The 20,348-nt window shown below is 34.1% G+C and overlaps 1 protein-coding gene across 7 annotated transcripts in view; it reads left to right on the forward strand.

Moving 5' to 3' along the window:
• LOC119079503 (uncharacterized peptidase C1-like protein F26E4.3) overlaps window positions 1-20,348 on the forward strand; it is a 40,888-nt gene that overhangs the window by 19,770 nt on the left and 770 nt on the right. For 4 of the 7 annotated variants that reach the window (XM_037187452.1, XM_037187455.1, XM_037187454.1 and 1 more), the window contains exons 3-7: window positions 18,391-18,551; window positions 18,624-18,801; window positions 19,032-19,505; window positions 19,572-19,771; window positions 20,195-20,346. In XM_037187452.1, the coding sequence (XP_037043347.1) occupies window positions 18,401-18,551; window positions 18,624-18,801; window positions 19,032-19,505; window positions 19,572-19,771; window positions 20,195-20,346 (1,155 nt within the window). In that variant the 5' untranslated portion in view covers window positions 18,391-18,400. Of the gene's footprint in view, window positions 1-18,184; window positions 18,331-18,390; window positions 18,552-18,623; window positions 18,802-19,031; window positions 19,506-19,571; window positions 19,772-20,194; window positions 20,347-20,348 lie in introns of those variants that run through there. The other 3 variants (XM_037187457.1, XM_037187458.1, XM_037187451.1) reach the window with 3 other exon arrangements.

A 20,348-nucleotide genomic window follows, 5' to 3' on the forward strand; every position in this document is an offset into this window, starting at 1 on the left:
TTATTTATACGGTCTGAAGCTGCTACACGCACGCGCATGTAGTGGTATCGTATAAGACGTATAAACAGTTTTGATTGTTTGTGTTGATCAGCTGAAAACAGCTGAAGCAAATTTATGCTGAAATTTCACTGCCTCTGGTTGTAACCATTAGAGTAAATTTTCAATTTTTTTGATTTTTTCGAAAATGTACTCCATCAGCTAGTTCATTGTACTGTGAACTCAACTTTCTCAACGGACGATTAAAGAAATTTATCACCACTGGCCTGGGACTGGCTATGATAAAAACACATACTTTATTTCATCCACCTCCAATGACCCGCGAATCGATGAGTGATGGAAAAACACCGTGTGTTCTCTGTATACAGATGTTACAATTTTAGCAAACTACAAACTAATTTTTTCCGGAAAAATTTGCATTCTTTATACAGTTTAACAAGGGCATTACTGGTATACATAATGCATAATAATGTCGATATGGAAAATGTTCATCAGATGACATAATTTCCATATATAGATTAAATAACATCCAAATAGAATTAACAATTGAACAATTTTCACTTCATACAATCGTCGTCTATCTCTATACATACTCAGCTGCACTATTTAATTGGCTTATCGTTTAAGTATTACAAAATGTATTTTATCATTAAATTGGCTGGGTTAGATAATAGTATTGATCTTGAATATATTATATTCGCTTATGATGTCTGTTTGTTAACATTATTACAATAAATTTATTCAGATTGTGTTCCAAGTTCATTATTCAATAGTGTTATTGAAATTAATATTATTATTTTTTGAGTATTATCTGGAACTTTGCTGTAGTGTCGCTCATCGTAATAATGCGTAGTTGTTTTAGCGAAATTGCAAAGTGTTGACCTAATTACCTGGTTGACGAATTTCATACGAAAATGCTCAGGCGTATACGTGAATGTAAAAATAACATTGAAGAACTATACAAGTCATAAAATGACTTGAAATGCAAAAAAAACGAATATTGTTCTCGTAATTGTCTTCTGAACACTTTTCATCTGTGCCTTCATAAATAATGTATTTCGTCAATTTTTGTTTTCTTTCGCGGGAACCGATATAGTTATTTATCTACCAAGGTAGGTATGAAGGTATTTTTCGCACTAGATGTCGATTGTCGAACCGAGGCGAAGCCGAGGTCGACAAGACGTCGTGTGCGAAAAAATACCGGAATACCTACCGTGGTAGATACAACGTTTTTCGCAATTTCGGGCCATAATCACCTTTCGAATGCAAAATATTACCAAAATTTCTCCCAAACATTCACATGCAAACATGAATTCATTTGAACGATCAAGCAACCTGCACTATATACACATTGCAATGTGATGTATAGAGACGCGCTAAATAAAATCAAGTAGTCAATGCTTAGTATGTACGCTTCAACAATACGTAATTGTGTGACTCTATAGCCGAATGGCTATGGTCGTTGCTTGGTGTTTGGAAGAATTTTGGTGTTGGATGTTCAAATCCTGGTCTATGCAAAGTTTTTATTTATAAAATTTAGTCTTTCTTAAAGGTACTAAGCTATGTAGCGTGCGAAAAAAATGTGAAAAAGCCCAAGTGCGAAAAAAATAATCAAAAACGCACTGTGAAATAAATACCTTCAAAACGACATTAAATGGATGCATGGAAAGGTGATGATTATGGACCGGAATTGCGAAAAATTTTTTGCCAAATTTATTTGAAGGTTGTGTTGATATACTGGTAATATTCGATGAAATTCCAGACCTCCTTGCAAAATATTTTCATGTTTCATTTCCTCGTCACGTTATGTCTCCCAGAAACTCTACATAAATTGCATATCATTGATTAGCTGATATATAACAGATCTAGTTCATTTTATAAACCTTGGGCCGAGGTACATAAGAGTCCTTTTATTCCTAAAATTTAAAAAATAATCCTAATACCTAGAGCTTCTAAAATGAAGCTCTTGGCTTAAAGATAATTGCCGGTAACACAACTCATAAAAATTTTGTGTGAGGTGCAGAAGTCTTCCTAAATTTTTTTCCATTTTCTCTCTCTCAACCAAGCTAGAATCTCCTAAAATCCTCCTAAATTCCTATAATATGAGGTATTTTAAACCATGGCAACCCTGGATTTGGAACATATACTTCATACCTATGTCACATTTACTAGCACTTTCGCATTTGGACGCTGTGAAGGTAACGAAAGTATGTAGACAGTTAGTGGACCTAGTCTTATCTCAGACAGCATACATTGTAGAGCAGACGAGCCGACTTTTTATCAGCTCGTATGGGGCAAAATTTTGGTAAACAAAAGAAACACGTAAAACCGTATGGGGCAACGTATGGGGCGACAGGAAGTCGTATAGGGCATCTGCCCCATACGCCGTACAGAACTCGGCGCGCCTGTTGTAGAGAAACCAGATTGATATTAAAATGAAGGTCTTTCCATTTTGGCTTCTCTAATTCCTCAACAATAAGCCGCTGTGCAAATGTTCATCCTGTGGCATCCTGGATAATATTTACCTCCCTCCAAAATTCCTGCTGTGGAGAATAAAGTTAGAAAAACCCCTGACCCTGAAATCATCGAAATCTTCTTCAGACAGTTTTACAATCAATATGCGAAATAAATAACCAAATTAATTGCCTCCACATAACTTTGAATTTGAATAACGCTAATCTACTTATCCGACCATTATAATAATGTCAAACGGCGATGATTTTGGTAATAAATCTTTTTATTACGGTGTACGCTCGACCCGTGTAACATAATCCACATAAATTAAACAAATCGATTTGTCATACTTCTGGTAAAATTTATTGCATTCCAAAGTAAATAATCGGTTGTATTGTATATGAATGTATAATTGATCGATGTGTATAATTGAAGTCACGACCCGTAGATACTTATCGCATTGTAATTATTCTAATACAAATTACACTTCGATATGAATGGACAAACAGAAGGTGTGAATTTGCTAACTTAATTTTACTTCATTCATTATGCGTAGTGAATAGATGACCAACAACGAAAAGGCATAATCACAGTGACTTTAAGTGGATAAGCATTGTAATTAATTGGTTAATGAATGTAATGTGTCTGAACAAATGTACATACATATTAAGCCGTTTTTTTTTGCTACTGCTACTGTCGGTGTGGTGATTTCATGACGAAGAACAAACAAGGAATAACTAAAGAAAGAGGAACAGAGTTATGAGCTGTGTTAAGAGTGTTACAAACGGCAGGCAAGCATCTTGCGATATGACCGCTTATTGTTTTTAGTCACTAAATCTTGTACTTCTTAAGTTTAACTGTACGTTTTGCAGTTTTTCAGAACATTGTTCAGAGCTCATTGCTTATTTTTATCGTTGTTGTCGCAAGGTGTTACGAATCTAATTGAATTTATTCCGCCTTCAACTCCTAAACTTAGCGACTGATACTAAAATCTAATACATTCATATCACTCATTTGCACTCATCACCTTGCTTAGGCTTCAGTTTTTTCATTCGGCATAAAACTGCCGACTGTACACCATTAAACTGTCACAGACGACAAGCATATTAACACAGTTTTACTATCTGATCTATTACTTCATTTGATCGAAGATTTTCAGAGATTGATTTCAGAAATCTTTTACTTCATTTGTTTTGATCCCGCTTTTTGCTATATAAGACCTCATTAGTCAGAACTTGTCGTTTATTATTGCTGTCGTTGTCGATAACAGATGACAGCCGTTTGTAACAGGTTAATTATCAACAATAGTCTCGCCCGTTTCTAAAAATTTGCGATGCAAAACAGTTTATGTCGCAAAAACTTCGATCAAAAGAAGTAACTGATTTGATAGTTATACTAATGAAATACTTGCCATCCGTGAGACAGGGCCTATTTTTCGAAAATATATTTCTAAAATTTCTAAAATACCGACACATATCCTGTTTCTGTGTTGTACTTGAGTTTCTGATTTCTCCAAATAAAAATACATGTAAAATTCACAAAAAACAAGTAAATCTCGAAACAGAAAACGGTTTTCAAAATTCCGTGAGTGTATTACTAAAATTTCTAAAAATATTTCTAAAATTTCGCAAAGAAATATTTTAGAAATTTTGGAAATATTTTAGAAATTTGAGAATTTTTTTTTAGAAATTTTAGAAATATATTTTCGAAAAATAGGCACTGCCGTGAGATGTTAAAAAACTCTCCAACATCAAACCCACAATTTCGAATTACGACCGATGCTCCGAGAGAGCATTGTTACGACGACCCAATTTTCTTAAAGCCAAGTAAATAAATCACCATCCAAAATGTCATTACCAATTGCACTGATATTTATAAACGAATGTGGTATAGTCCCATTGCGTGAAATTCTAGCCATGAAATTTGCATGACTAAACGAATTCTTCGAATTCCCATCCGACACAGACGTTTAAATTACAAAAATACTCATTGAAGTTATTTATTTAAAAAATTCGCATTCGAAATTTAACTAAAAATATCAGTTTGCTGCTTAATTCGCATTATTGTGATAACTAGGTAGGAATTTTATTATAAAACTGTTCGAATAAAACGATTTATGTAAATGACGCCCTTGCCCGAAAAATATAAAAATGAGTTTATTACAATTTGTAGTCATATGTTTAGCACAGATGTTGCCTAGTGCCGCAAAGTGTGTTTTTATTACGCATTTTCATTCATTTCACGTGACTAGTGAGAAAAATATTTTCATTTGTGTCGGAACTTATGCCGACAAAAGAAAATTTGGTGCGGAAGACGCGGGAAAATGGTTGTGGTTTCAGAAAGTTATCTTGAAGGAATAAGTCATATTTCAAACGCTGGCTCTTTGTTAGAAATATCATTTTGTGTACGAATTTTAACCAAATTTTGCAAAATCTTTCCAGTGATTCACTTTGTTCATCCATAAATGAGGATAGCACTAACAGTCACAAAAAGACTTTTCACAAATAAATTTTTTTCGGTTCATGCATATCTCTCCTCAAATGACGATCATAATTCAGTGTTGACGGACCAGATATAATTCGAAAAGTATGCATTTTGGGAAGTTAAATTTATGCTTGATCCCCTCTGTGACACCAACAACAATTCATTCGAACTTTCCACTAGAAATTGATTGCATTTTACGTAAACTTACAATCCAGCGCACATTTAAAAAAAGTCAATTTTCCTAGTACGTTATGTGAGCTGGGAGCGTTTCAGGAAAAGGAACTGTGCTCTTTAATAATAATGTCGAAGAGAAAAAAAAACATTTTCCCGCAACTCCATTCTATTTTCACGTGTTGATTCTGCAACAATAACACCGCACGCACTGTTGGCATTGTTGTGAAAATTAATAGAACATACACAGCGATCTTGTAACTGTTTTTGTTTGTTAGTTACACTTTGCGCTAATTTTTCATTCGAGATACCAACTAAGATAAGCAATAGAGATGAGAACCAATAGGAAAGATCGACGAAAACAAACCCCGGTCTGACCTTTAACTCAATGTAAATCTGTAGGTAAATACTGAAATTAATTGATCTAACAAAAATCCATATGGTATCCAACTGCTTTCTTACACAATTATTTCATTTTTAGCCCCGTACGAAGTACTGGGGGCTTATAAGATTAATATGCCGTTTGTAACACGTCGAATTGGAAGCAGACAGTAAGGGCAAAGCATTTGGTTATGTTCATAGATGACGAATCCGCAATAAAAAAAATGTCCGTCCGTCCGTCCGTCCGTCCGTCCATCCGTCCGTCCGTCCGTCCGTCCGTCCGTCCGTGACCCCTCTAGCTTGAGTAAATCACAACCTTTTTTCAAAATTCTTTTTTTCCCCGATTGGTATCGACAAAAGTAAGGTCAAGTTCGAAAATGGGCATGGTAGGGTCGGCCCCTCCAGAGCTAGGGCCCTATAGGTGTTTTTCAGTCTTTCGACGATATCTATCGAAATGCGCACGCAATAGCTGCTTGTGATATATCAAATGAAAGGTATTGACGAGTAGAACAAAGTTGCTGAACATTGTTTTTGGGTAAGATGCAACGTGGGCTTGTTGGGAGGGCTCAAAGGTCGTTACTCGGCCCTAAGTGTTTTTTGCACATAAATCGAGTAAATCTCATCCGATTTTGCTAGTTTTAGTTTTTTATGGAAGGTAATTGAATACCGAAAAGAACGTGACGAAAAAAGTTTCAAATTAGGGCCCTTGGACTAAGGCCGCTACTCGGCCCTAAGTGTTTTTTGCACATAAATCGAGTAAATCTCATCCGATTTTGGTAGATTTAGTTTTTTATGGAAGGTAATTGAACACTGAAAAGAACGTGGAGAAAAAAGTTTTCAATTAGGGCCCTTGGACTAAGGCCGCTACTCGGCCCTAAGTGTTTTTTGCACATAAATCGAGTAAATCTCATCCGATTTTGCTAGTTTTTGTTTCATTTGAGAGATAATTGAATGCCGAATAGAATGATGCAACGTGGGCTTGTTGGGAGGGCTCAAAGGTCGTTACTCGGCCCTAAGTATTTTTTGCACATAAATCGAGTAAATCTCATCCGATTTTGCTAGATTTAGTTTTTTATGGAAGGTAATTGAATACTGAAAAGAACGTGGCGAAAAACGTTTCAAATTTGGGCCCTTGGACTAAGGCCGCTACTCGGCCCTAAGTGTTTTTTGCACATAAATCGAGTAAATCTCATCCGATTTTGCTAGATTTAGTTTTTTATGGAAGGTAATTGAACACTGAAAAGAACGTGGAGAAAAAAGTTTTCAATTAGGGCCCTTGGACTAAGGCCGCTACTCGGCCCTAAGTGTTTTTTGCACATAAATCGAGTAAATCTCATCCGATTTTGCTAGTTTTTGTTTCATTTGAGAGATAATTGAATGCCGAATAGAATGATGGCGAAAAAAGTTTCAAATTTGGGCCCTTGGACTAAGGCCGCTACTCGGCCCTAAGTGTTTTTTGCACATAAATCGAGTAAATCTCATCCGATTTTGCTAGTTTTTGTTTCATTTGAGAGATAATTGAATGCCGAATAGAATGATGGCAAAAAAAGTGTCAAATTTGGGCCCTTGCACTAAGGCCGCTACTCGGCCCTGAGTGCTCTTTGCACATAAATCGAGTAAATCTCAACCGATTTTACTATTTTTTGTTTCATTTGAGAGGTAATTGAATACCCAATGGAAAGTTGGAACAAATTTTGGGTTTCTAAAATAATGTCGTAAATTGTTGGTTTTATTTGAAAGGTACTTCGTACGGGCTTTCGTAATTGCGCTATGCGCAATTTTAAAAATGAACAGTTTCAGTAAATTTGACAATGCCCAACTTGACTTACATTTTGGTAACAGACGCATTAGAGGGTTGTAGACGTATTAGGGTTCCGGGCTTATTAGGGCTACGGACGTATAATGGTTGCGGACGAAATAGGATTACGGGTTGTACGGGGCTAAGTCGCAGCAAACGCTCCGACTGTTCTGATGCCTTGTTTAATTTTAATTTAATAAAAATTTACGATCCTGAAAATAAAATCGATAGTCAATGTCACAGCCATAAAAAAAAACAAGAACGTAATCACACAGAAGCGATAATTCCAGCATTCCTGAAAAATTCTTTCCCCAGAAGAAGAAAATCTATGACGACTTGTGGCGTACCCATGTAAATATTTTTAAACAAACAAATGGAATCTATATACTAAGCTGATGTTTTATCAGCGCAAAAAAGACACATGTATTATGACTGCGACTTAGCTTGTACATATTTTTGGAATTTATTGTTCTAATAAAAAAACGTTTTTTTTTTGCTCTCACTCGATATAAATTACAATGCGATTAAAATAAAATTCCGAAGTTAAATCTCACATTGAATGGATTTTTGTTTCTTATTTTCGGTACACGAACATGTGTTTATTTGCCATTTAAATGTACGTAGTCAATTAACATGAATTTTAAAAATCATCAACGGAAAAAATATTACTTTAAAGGAGAGAACGGAGGATACTAAAACCAAAACAAACATTAAAATTTCACTTGTATATACGAGTGTACGAAAGCAAAACAACTTGTTACTCGTCGATATTATTCACATGTCTATGAATCTAATTAGCGCTAAGTGAGTGTTATACCACTGTTAAGTTAGTGCGGTTATACATTCATAGCATTGACATTCACTAAAATTCAATTTTAAAAATAATTTTCTGCGCTTATGACCTAATGTGCATCATGTGTACCATGTATTTACTTATGTTATAACGATATTATACTTAGCTGACTGACATTATTTTTTTCTCATTTTTCATTTTTTTTTTTGGCAAGAATCAACTTAACACCAAATTTGTTTAAATTAGCAAAGCAAACGTCTGTGTTAAGCCAATTGGACATGACAGCTAAATATCTTAGAGATGTTCTTTTTTTTCTTCGAGAGTCTTTTGTAAAATGACGATGTTCGCTTTTTTTTGGGAATACATGAGATCATCAATGTTTAGACAAACGTACTTTTTTATCTGATGAGAGCACATAAAAGATAAATTTGTATTTATAACTTTGTTTGGTTGTTGTACATTATGTTGTTGTCGTTACACATACCTGAAGTTAAAAGGGTAACGAGATTTTTTGGCTCGCTTCTGCAGATGTGGTAGGATAGACGGTTTATGCAACGACACAGATGTTCGGTTGAAATATTTCTACGATGTAGACGAATGTTTTGAATTTTCTATTTTATTTCGATAAAAGTGAAAGTTTAATTAGTTGAATCAACTTAACAAACAAATGGTAGTCCTACCAACATTATTACTACAAATTACTACTTATAATGTATGAATACTTGTGCGATCATCTAACTGTTGAGACAGATACATTGATACACTATCGATTAGTTTGTTGTATATTATAGTCCATTGCGAACAAATTGGTTGCACTAACATCTTGAAACAGTGTAAGAATGAAAGGTAATATACACTATCATAATCTAGTACTTCATTTAACATATTTATTACTAGGTTAGGTGCTTTGGTTATGTCGTTCAAAAATCATAGCATTAAAGATTATTAGTTTTCACTCACGGATCATTCATAAATCAACCTCCATGTCTGAAAATACCTCCAGGGAAGTCTTTGTTTAAGCTTGTCTGAGGGATCATTCATAAATTATGTAACGCTTTTTCAGCGCTGTCGTGAAAATTAAATCCTAAATAACTCGAGGAATATCTTCTCTGTCAAGTTAAAGCAATGCTCTATCCTCCCATTTACATGGATAAATTGGAGGGTCGCATATAGCTTTAACTCTGCAGGCGTCGTATTTCTCTAGTTGTTTAAGATTCAATTTTGATGACAACACTGAAAAAGCGTTACGTAATTTATGAATGATCCCTCGGACAAGTTTAAACAAAGACCTTCCTGGAGAGTTATCTGGTAATTGGTAAGGGTTAATTCACAAAGTACGCACGCTCGTTAAAGGAAAGGTCAGAAGAAAGCGTTCATTTTGCTTGGGGTCTAAAATTCGGTATTTTTCTATGCGATTTTTTGGAGAAGCTACAAATTCAATAATTAAACATGAATACGCTTGCCATTACTAAAGGTTAAACAAAACTTCTGAAATGAATGATTGCATTTCAATTTTAACTCCATATTTTCAACGAATTAATTTAATTTCGATATTTTTACCATTCAACTGAGCATACGGAAATTTTCAGATGAAATCACACTGTCTCAAGCATCTCAGCATATTTGGCCAAAATCACTGTGTACTATTTACACAAATGTATTATCTCATCCGTCCACAGCAACTTTAAATTTGTTGATGGATTTTTTTTTTCTTCATCTCATTTGCAAGGCTAACACAAAATTAATTTAAATTAAATAACGAGATAAATCTTAATGAAATGACAGTTTCTCTAGTTCATTGTCACAACTAAATAATTTAAATATTTAATTGTGTTAAATATATATATCTTCATCTCTACACACATCATAAATGATATGTATGTTGTACCGGTTTGTACGGTTGTATAGTTATATGTATGATTTTTGGATAACAAATCATATAGGTTTAGCCAATCATAATATTATTGTGAAAACAAAAAGAAACAAGCAAAGCATTTGTCAATGTTATTCTTACTCTAATCCTCTTCCTTCTGTTTTCAGTAAAATTCTCAAATTTATATCCCGAAACGACTAATTTGTTTATATTTAAGTTCTAATTAACCGTTTCGTTAAAAACCTTTTAAATTAAAATTAATTTGTCGATGAATATAAATATTTAGACAGCACGATAAAATACATAATATTATGTTGGACCCCATACCACAGTGTGTCGTGTAATATTATAGTGTATGCTGTGTAGATTTGCTGATATTTTCGATTTTGTCGAATGTTATTGTAATGACGATATCAAATTATAAAGTTTGTGTACCAAACAATGGAATTGAAATAGTCAGAAAATTAATGTTTGTCGATGGCAAGACGATTATAATTGAATAGCGAAACTGTTACAGTTTCGAATGGGAAACATTTTATTTTTCTGTGTTGTAACTTGAGCTTTTAATTTTTTCATATAAAAATACTTCACAAAAAGACTTGGACGATTGATTTTATGCAATTTCGCGAGTTGAAGCCAGAACGAAGTGGGAGCTACCAGCGAAAATGCATGAAATCAATCGCACAAGACAGGTACGTATGTAATTTTTAATGAAAAAGGACGAAAGCTAGAGAAAAAAATCCAAAATTAACCTCTTTTTCGTCCCCGAAGCATTAAAAATCTATTACTTCATTTGAGTAAAACTATCTCCTATTGTGTTTCATACAAGGGTAGATCAAAATATATCTTCTAGTATATGAGAGAAACGTTTATTTAGTCTACTTTATTCACCTTTAATGCAAAGTGGAAGGTATAGTTGTTTGCATGTATTAGTATTTCATTGATGGTGCTTATACCATCTCATTGTCTTGTTCATTAAGATCAACTTACCGCTTTGCAATTAACATCTATTACTTCATTCGTTTTATCATTACATTTATCGTGGCTTTATCGTCTCTATAAGGTTGAATAGTTTCATTCATCGAGGTGGAGAAGTGAACCAACACAGTCAGGACAGGACATATGTCTAAGAAATTCTATTGTTTGTGAACTTTAAAATCTTTAAGTAAAAATTCAAAAAGTCATTCTCTGGTTCCATATGCTAAAAAGAAAATCTCACGAGTGGAACATTTGTTGTTGTTGTTGTTGTAGAATTCCTGTTCGGTCTCATTTTTATCACAAAGAACATGTTTAGCCTCATTATCTCAATGTAATTGTTTCGCAATTGAAGTAGGTAGAGATGCTCCAAATACACACAATGCACCATTCAGTTTTACTGATTTTAAATGTACACGACTTAGTGGATGATAAAATCACAACTGCTAATGTAACGGCTATAATGAGCCATAGAAAACTTTGTCTATAATACTTTGGATCAGATGGAAGATAAACAAATGCCTCCTGGACAATCATCGGTATTGAATTGGTATGAAAAATATAATTTTATTATGAAGACAAGACGAACGAAATCAAGAAACGGGTTAGCATTTGATAAATTACTGTAGAAAATCGTATACCTCTTTACATTACAAAAGTATCTAATTACCGTTTCAAAGTGGATCTGTTTCAGAATTTATGTATAAAATTTCAGTTAAAATTTCTGCTTTCGAAGTATAGAGAGTTTCGATCTAAAATATTATGTTAACCACAACAAAAATATGGTCATAAACCAATATTGTGCATCACGTAGAAATGTGGCTAGTCTATCCAGCGCCTGGTATCTTTATAGGTAAATGCTTGATGTTTTGATGACTCCCAGGCAACAAGAATCTCAACAGAATGAAGAACAGAACATTTGGTTGAAGGATTACAGTCAGAGGCAAGTGAAATTTCAGCATCAACTGTTTTTCACCTGATCCATATATACAATCAAAACTTTATACGGTTGAAATTGCTACACGAACTTGTGTGACAGTGGTAAAACCTTATAAAGACGTATAAACAGTTTTGATTGTTTCTGTAGATAAGCTTAAAAACCGCGACAGCAAATTCTTGCTGAAATTTCACTGCCTCTAACTGTATCTATTGAACTGACTTCAGAATCGGTTTAGTTATTTACATTTTTAACGAAGAAAACTTAGAAGAGGTGAATTCCGAAGACAATATATGAATATTTGGTTTACTGAAACTGAACCTAAATGCACAACTGATTCCCTACGACCCACGTATCCTATGAAATTTTAACATCAACTTGAATACAATTAACGGGGATAAATCACAATCTCTTATAATATGAAGCATCCTAAATTGTTGCAATTTCGATGGTTTTATTGTTACGCTGTGTACATACTTTTGAATGGAATGTTCTCACCTTTAACACAATAATAGTAGATAACCAGAATAGATAAGAGATTTTCATTTTGATTTGTTTACAATCGTAATTTTATAAACAAATTCTTTACATGTTTGTACGTTTTATGAGCTTCACGAACGAAAACTTGTAAGACGGTTTTTCTCGTTATAATTGAGAAGATTATCGAATGAGTGAAATGTGTTTTGCGGCGATAAAACAACTTCCTGATCGTATAGTAAGTCATCATGTAAAATCATCCCTATTTGCGGTTTTGGTGTTCGACAGAGGTCACTTTGCTGTGCCTAAAATGAATGGAGGATTTCGGTTTTAGAGATCTTATTCAATTCTTTTGATGTTTACATGGCAGAAATTAATTTTCATCTACTAGCGCGAAAATCAGATACATAAAGCAGACTTGATGTGTCTGTTTTCCAGGGAGATAAAGTGGTTTTTCCTACTAGAGCGAAATATAAAATATAGTATGTAACTGCTACAAAATAGTTATTTTGGCACGTGGGATTATAGCCCTTGTTGTCGGCTCGGGTTATAAACTTTCTTTCGACTGTCCAAAATAGAAATTTGGAAGCGGGTGCATAATGTACTCTTAACTATCTTCACTACAAATAACAACACACAAAATAATTCATCTGTTATCAATAACGACGACAAAACCAATGACAAGCTAAATGCATGTTAAAAAAATTGAAGTACAAGATTTGAAATCAACCGATTAAAAATACTTTGATCGATGGAAGTAATAGATCTCTTCTATTTCTGAAACTGATGATAGTCTAAATGCATGTCTAAATTGTCAAGATTTGTGTTTCACCCGCCTTCGTAAGTGTCTTAACCTGTTCTTTCAGAACCTTGTCATAGTCAACCTCACAAAAGCGGAACATTATTTATAGATTCCTGACAAACGCATGCAGCAACAAATTTTAGAATTTTTTCTCTAATAAATCAATGCTTTTATTTTCCGTGACTGCAAACTCGCGGTTACTAAAACTGTTTAATTCGCTTTTCCGTTAGAATTTTCATGTTCTCAAAAATTAATTACAAAAACTACCCCTCTTTGCGAAGTTGGGTGTGTTCAGTTCGCACACAAAATATTGGAATTCGATCGCACAGCTATTAAAATTTTAATCTATAGACCCGATAATAATACTAGTAATATGATTTCTGTCTGTAACAGGTAAGATTATAGTCAATAACAACTGAATTCGTTCATGTATTTTGACAGTTGATGATATTTGCTTTTCAAATTTTCTTTACATTGGATGCTGTGAAAGTAATTCATTACATGAGCTTTTGAGCATCAAGGCGAGGTATACAACTATACTTGTCGAGAAACAGTTAGCGAACTAAGTTGCCTAAAAATACACGAGGGAGTTTCCGTGTATCACAAAGTTATTTCCGAAGTAATAAAGTACGCAGCAGAATCCAAGTTGATTTCCACATAGTCCACGTGCAGTGGATAATTTTCGCAGGGGGCTAATTGCAATGTAATAGCCAACTTTTGCATGGGGCAAGTAGTAAAATCCCTTACGCGTAAAAGATACATTTCTCAAAAATTGGTGAGGGTTGCCGCGTAAAACGTAAAAACTAAATTGATTTTCGGAAAAATGATCAGGGGACTCAGGCGACTATGGAACAATGTGTGATTTTTGAATCAAAATTCAAATTAAAAAATCGACTCACTCTGTAAGAAGCTGACTAGCTGACACTGACGTTTAAGTTCTTCATCGCGTTATGCACTCTGCTTAAAAATCACGCCAATAAACATCCCTCGCCAATATCTAAACGGACGGGTAAATTTTGTCTCCGTATTATGATGCGAAGGGTAAGTTCTCTATTAGTTATATTATCTTGACAATGTCCGAGTATTTTCAGCATCTGCTGTTCAGGTTCTACTTCAAGCGATTCATTTCAATTTCTACTCTTTATTAGATTCATCAAAGTCAAGCGTTCACTTTGTAGGTTCATTATTATGCCACTTTGAATTAAGTTTTAAGTATGCGGAAAAGTGATAATTAATTCATAATTCGATATAAATAACATTTTATGGTCATATTTAGGCACATCAATTTACAAGCCATTTATTTTCTTCATCACCATTATAATTAAAGAGGTATCATAGACGAAGAAAACCTTGCCGAAAATATCTAACTGAAATATACTTAACATGTTAAACTTAATAACCATTTCATTTTCGATTATTTATGTTATAATTTAAAATAGCTCAACAAATTGAAAATAAAATAATAAAAAACAAAATATTTTGAGTGTTTATCCAACTGTGACGTCAGTTTTTGTTGTTTTTTTTTTTCATAAGTAAAATAACATTTCTCATTTCAATATTTTCATTAATAAATTTGGAGGTGGTAGAACAAATTGTTCAATAAAACACCTGGTTGGCAAAATGAAGAGAATTTTGTTTTTTGGTTTCTGCATAAATGAACAAGAACCTTTTTTCCATCTCAAAACTGATGGGTACTTAAATAAATGAACAAGTAGGTGGTTTGTTCAAGCATATGACAGCGGCGCCAATATTTAAAATAAAATAAAAAATGTTAAAAATTGTTCTTATTATTCGATGATGTGTTTCATAAAAATGAATTCAATTTTAACATAAAATCAGTCAATGACCTAACCCAAAGTTTAAAAATATTTTTACCTAGTCAAAACACGTCATCTTTATCTATACACGAATGTTGTCTGTTTACAAACAAAGCAAAAAAAAATGCTTAAAAGTACAAAAACATTTCGAGTTTCTCTCCTAGCACACACGGTCCGTTATAAAGTTGTGCTTATAATTTTAAAAATAAAAAAAATCAATTTGCACAGCAAAAAAATTGCAAAATCAAGTCACACACGTCGCATTTGGATATGGTTAAATGATTGCTGAAAGGGATATACATTAACACACATCGATTTTTGATTTAATTATTTTCAGACCCGAAAAAAAACGTTGGTCTAGTGGCCAAAAATTAGTTAAACCAGCATCTCGACTCGACAATATTATAATATTGTATAATTCAAAAATGTTTTAGAATTGTGTTTACTCTGAGTGTTGGAGAATCAGGCGCCAATTCGTTGTATACCTCGGGTGTTAAATAAACGCTCAATGTAAATTAATTTGTTTTTTATAATAATATTATCAAAAGCATTTCTCAGCAACGTTTCCAGTATATAAACTTGTCGTAAATAGGAACACTGCGAATATATATCTACCTCCTCTCATTGAGCTAAAAGAAAATAACGAAACTGTTAATATAATATTCGGTTGGTTTGTTTGGTGAATAGCAAAGAGCTCGGAAAGAAAAATATTTTTATTTTACTTTGAGTATGAGAGAACAATATGTGTATGAATCGAATCGAAATGTTATCGGTATGAGTAACCAATATTATTATTTGCACAAGAAAAAACGAAGAAAAACAGCAAAAAATTTCAATATTTTTATGAATGAAATGACATCATCGCAATTAGACTACCACAAGGACTTAATTTTGGCTTTTTTAGCTTAATTTTTCTTAGATATATTTATAGCAAAAGTATGCATTTTTGATGTCCGCCGATTCGCAAAAATTGAGATTAGTGAAAGGCTTAAAATTAAAAGATAAGAAGAAAGCAATTTGGTAATTTAAGTAGGTAAGCTGTGTGTTAACAACCAGGAATGTTGTGTATATCCATCATCCGAAAAATGCACATAATTGATACTCTCCATTCTCGGTTTGAGCATTCTCTTTAAGCCGACGTTTTTACGTTTTGGCCGGTTTGTACATCGTTAGAAATCTCGTTGGTTCTAAATGCCAAATCTAATAGTATCAAATATAAGAAACATTAGTGTATGTGGATATGGTATTGTGGAATCTGTTGAAATAGAGGAAACGTAGTCACAGATGTAGTTATCCTTTAGAGTTAGAAGCAGACATCAAAGTTACAGATTTTCGTGAATATTATTGACAAAGTATTTTCCGAAAGAAAATCTTTCAAGGACCTTTAAAAGGAAGAGCCTCTAAGAATTTTCGATGATTTTCTGAGTAGGATATACGATTTTATGACGGTTTTGTTTATCGTTCTTGCTTAATTTTCGAGGGTTTTTGTATTAAATTTTTCAGATTCTCTTGGATTTGAAAGGATTTTTTTTAGTTTTCAAAGGATTTTCAGATATTTCTTTCGAATTTCTAGTTTTCATTGTCAGAGGATTATCTATAGTTTAATCACTATCGCAGTCATCCCTTAAAGTCTGGGATGAGAGATATTTGTGTTACCAGTAACTTTCTTTTCTCGATACTGATACAATATGCCTTGATGGTCTCAGCGTCGCGTCGGTCTCAGTTAATAATGTTGCAATAAACGCTTAAGTTAATTTATCTCATATTTACTTCTTCATCATAAACTTCTTTCGTTCAGATAAACAGTCACATTAATCTGAAGTAGTACATGTCTAAAACCATCCACATACGATAATATAAGGATATCAGATCTATTACTTCATCCGATGTAAACATGTTGTGTTGTATTTAAGGTCTCATCAGGCATAACTTAAAGTTTAACACATTGAAATTAATTGCAGTTTTCCAACTTTCGGCACCCTGGACTAGAGGTGTGCGCCGGGTGGTTTTTCTTCTATCGGCGTAACCGTCGGCGTTGGGTCTAAATGACACCCTAGACCATTGCACTCTTCAGAAGACTTTTAAGTAATAAACTAAAGAATCAATTATTTTAGTTTTGAGAAATCGGCGCGAGGCAAATTACAAAGTTATAGAGTTTACGCCGATAATTTTTTGACTTTTTGAAGAAACTCTCGAAAATTGTCGGCGTATCCGTTATAACTTTTAACTTTACCTCGCGCCGATTTCTACAAACTAAAAAAAATGATTCTTTAGTTTATTACTTAAAAGTCTACTGAAGAGTGCAATGGTCTAGGGTGTCATTTAGACCCAACGCCGACGGTTACGCCGATAGAAGAAAAACCACCCGGTGCACACCTCTACCCTGGACTTTACTTAAATAGTCGAGGAATGCCTCCAAATAAATTTCTAAAAATCCAAAACTGAATTCTAGATTTTTAGAAATTTATTTGGAGATATTCCACGACTATTTAAGTAAAGTCCAGGGTGGCGAAAGTTGACAAGCCGCAATTATTTTGAATGTGTTAATTATAGAAAGAGTTTTTGATAACAGACTAATTGGCCTTTTAGAAACGGTCAGCATATCGCGATATAATTGTTATATCTGTTACTTTAATTGTTTAGGCATTCATTTTGCTCATGATTCGTAGATCATGTCTTATTTTTGTCGTTGCCCTCGATAACAGATAATTAGTCGTTTCTCGAAGGTTTGAATTCTCACTCATCAACGGAATTCAAAACTTAAACTGAAATGCTTAAAAGTTCACATGAACTGATAAAGTTGATTCATTTTTTTTTTTTTTTTACATATTTTTTTATCTATTTATTTATTCAAAGCGAAAAAAAAGACTTTTTTTATTTATTTATTTATTTATTTATTTATTTATTTACACAAACTTAGATAATTGCCGAGAAAAATGCATATTTAGAATCGCGTAATATCCATGACGCAGAAATTTATATTTAATTCGCAACCGATAAGCGGCGTTTGGAGAATATTTTAATTTAATAAAATAAAAATTGAAAGGAATTCAATTGAATTTGCAGCCAGTAATCAATGAGCAAACAAATAGCTCACCACATTCGAGTACACACAGAATGAACTTAGTCATGTTACTATATTTAAACAAGTGGTTTGCCATTTTATTCGGAAAAGCTTTTGCTGTTACAATAATCCATTACTGAGTGTATACTGTATACCCGTACACGGTCGTAGTATAATCTCAAACTTTTGTGTGTGTTATATAAACTCTAATGACTTTAGACGATTTAATTCAGTAATTATTTCCGCACCGATCGATCGAATACATATCGCAAATAACCGTTCGACTTCTCGAAAAATTAAATAAAAAGTTTGTTCCACATTCATGTTGTTATCATTAGTCAAACAGTTGTTTAATTACTAATTCCAGACGTGCTAAAATGACGACCACGAAGCTTGGTACATTATGCTTCCTATCAGTGATAAGTCTTTCTCTTGGATACATGGCAGATTATCCTGGACCATATTGTGCAATTCGACCCGGTGGATGCTGTGACAATCGGAAAGATATTTGTTCAATGCCAATATCAAGTAATTTGTCGGCTTTTTCAATCGTGATTTTATTAGTTAGTTAATTGTGACTCGCTTGTACTCTTTATACAGCCACATTGTGTTATTGTGATGCATTCTGTGATAGAGCTATTAATGGAGATTGTTGTCCTGATTATGAATCGTATTGTTTGGGAGCACCACCGGCAGAAAATATTACGGCAAAGTGCCTACACAATGGGGTTTGGTTTGGCCAATTTGATGCTCCAATACGAGACAATTGCAATTTGTGGTGAGTGTTTCAACTGTTGTTGCTTTATTTTCTGTAGCGTGAATTTCGATGTGTTACGCAAGATTTCCTGGTGATTTATTAGGCACTAGATGTGTAATTATGTAAGCAATGAGTGCCTAAACACTCTGTTATGCAAAGTTTTAGATTATTATGATGCTGATTTTCATAGAGTTATTAAATTGTGTTCCAAGGGGGATTCTAAAAATAAAATCTGTTATTTTCTTGGATAGCAAATGCCATCCAGATGGTCGTACTGTTTGCGAGACAAATGTGTGTCTCATCGACAAGGACTTGATTACTAACGTAAATAGCATACACCAACTGGGATGGTCAGCGAGTAATTACACCGAATTTTGGGGTCGTAAATATCAAGAGGGACTTGACCTTCGTCTTGGGACATACGAGCCAACAGTTCGAGTGAAAGGAATGTCAAAGCTGACAAACAAAGCTGAAAGATTACCAGAAGAATTTAATTCCTTTGACAACTGGAGCGGTATGATGTCTGACATCAAGGACCAAGGGTGGTGCGGTTCATCGTGGGCGGTGTCAACCGCATCGGTGGCATCTGATCGGTTCGCCATTCATTCCAAAGGTAAAGAAACAGTTACGCTATCGCCGCAACATCTGTTATCCTGTGTACGACGACAACAGGGTTGTAAGGGTGGCCATTTAGATTGGGCATGGAACTACTTCCGTAAAATTGGGTAGGCTAAAACATGCTCTTTCGATTCGAATTTAAAATGATTTGTTATGTGAATTGGATTCTGTAGAGTTGTTGATGATGATTGCTTCCCATACATCGCCGCATCGAATAAATGCAAAGTTCGTCGTACGGATACGTTAGCATCTGCTGGATGCAGACTTCCGACAAAGGTCAGACGTAATCATTTGTATAGGGTTGGACCAGCTTATTCGTTAAACAACGAGACCGATATTATGATTGAAATTATGGAATCGGGACCAGTACAAGGTAAGCACTTCTTTCGGACCCCTGGCAGTTCGAATTTTTTTCTAATTTAGACCATAGCACTGCTCCTAGCATTTACCATTAACCTATAACATATTCGAAGGTTGATAAAATCGGAACATGCTCTGCATTTCTCTAGTTACGACAGTAGTCGGGCATTCTTGGTGTGGATTAAAACAAGCAATTGTACACGCATGCATGTATCGAAAATCGGAGGGTTTTTGACGTTTGACTTACGAATGTTATTGCTAGGAGCAGTGCTATGCTTGAACCGATAGTTTATCAATGCTGCTATAATTGACCGAACTAGTCAAACTATTATACGACTGGTGATAGCTTAATTATCTGTCGAAATTTCTACAAATCCAACGAATTAGAGTCTCTGAAAAGGCAGCACGAGCTAACCGTATTTTCTCTTTTGTTCAGCAACAATGCGAGTTTATCGTGACTTTTTCGCATACAAAGAGGGTATTTACACTCACTCAGCAGCTAGCCGATCAGATCAAGGTGGTTTTCATTCAGTACGATTGGTTGGTTGGGGTGTGGAACGGAATGGATACGAAACAACTAAATATTGGGT

This window comes from Bradysia coprophila, unplaced genomic scaffold (assembly GCF_014529535.1).
Source record: "Bradysia coprophila strain Holo2 unplaced genomic scaffold, BU_Bcop_v1 contig_324, whole genome shotgun sequence".
Classification (NCBI taxonomy): Eukaryota; Metazoa; Arthropoda; class Insecta; order Diptera; family Sciaridae; genus Bradysia; species Bradysia coprophila.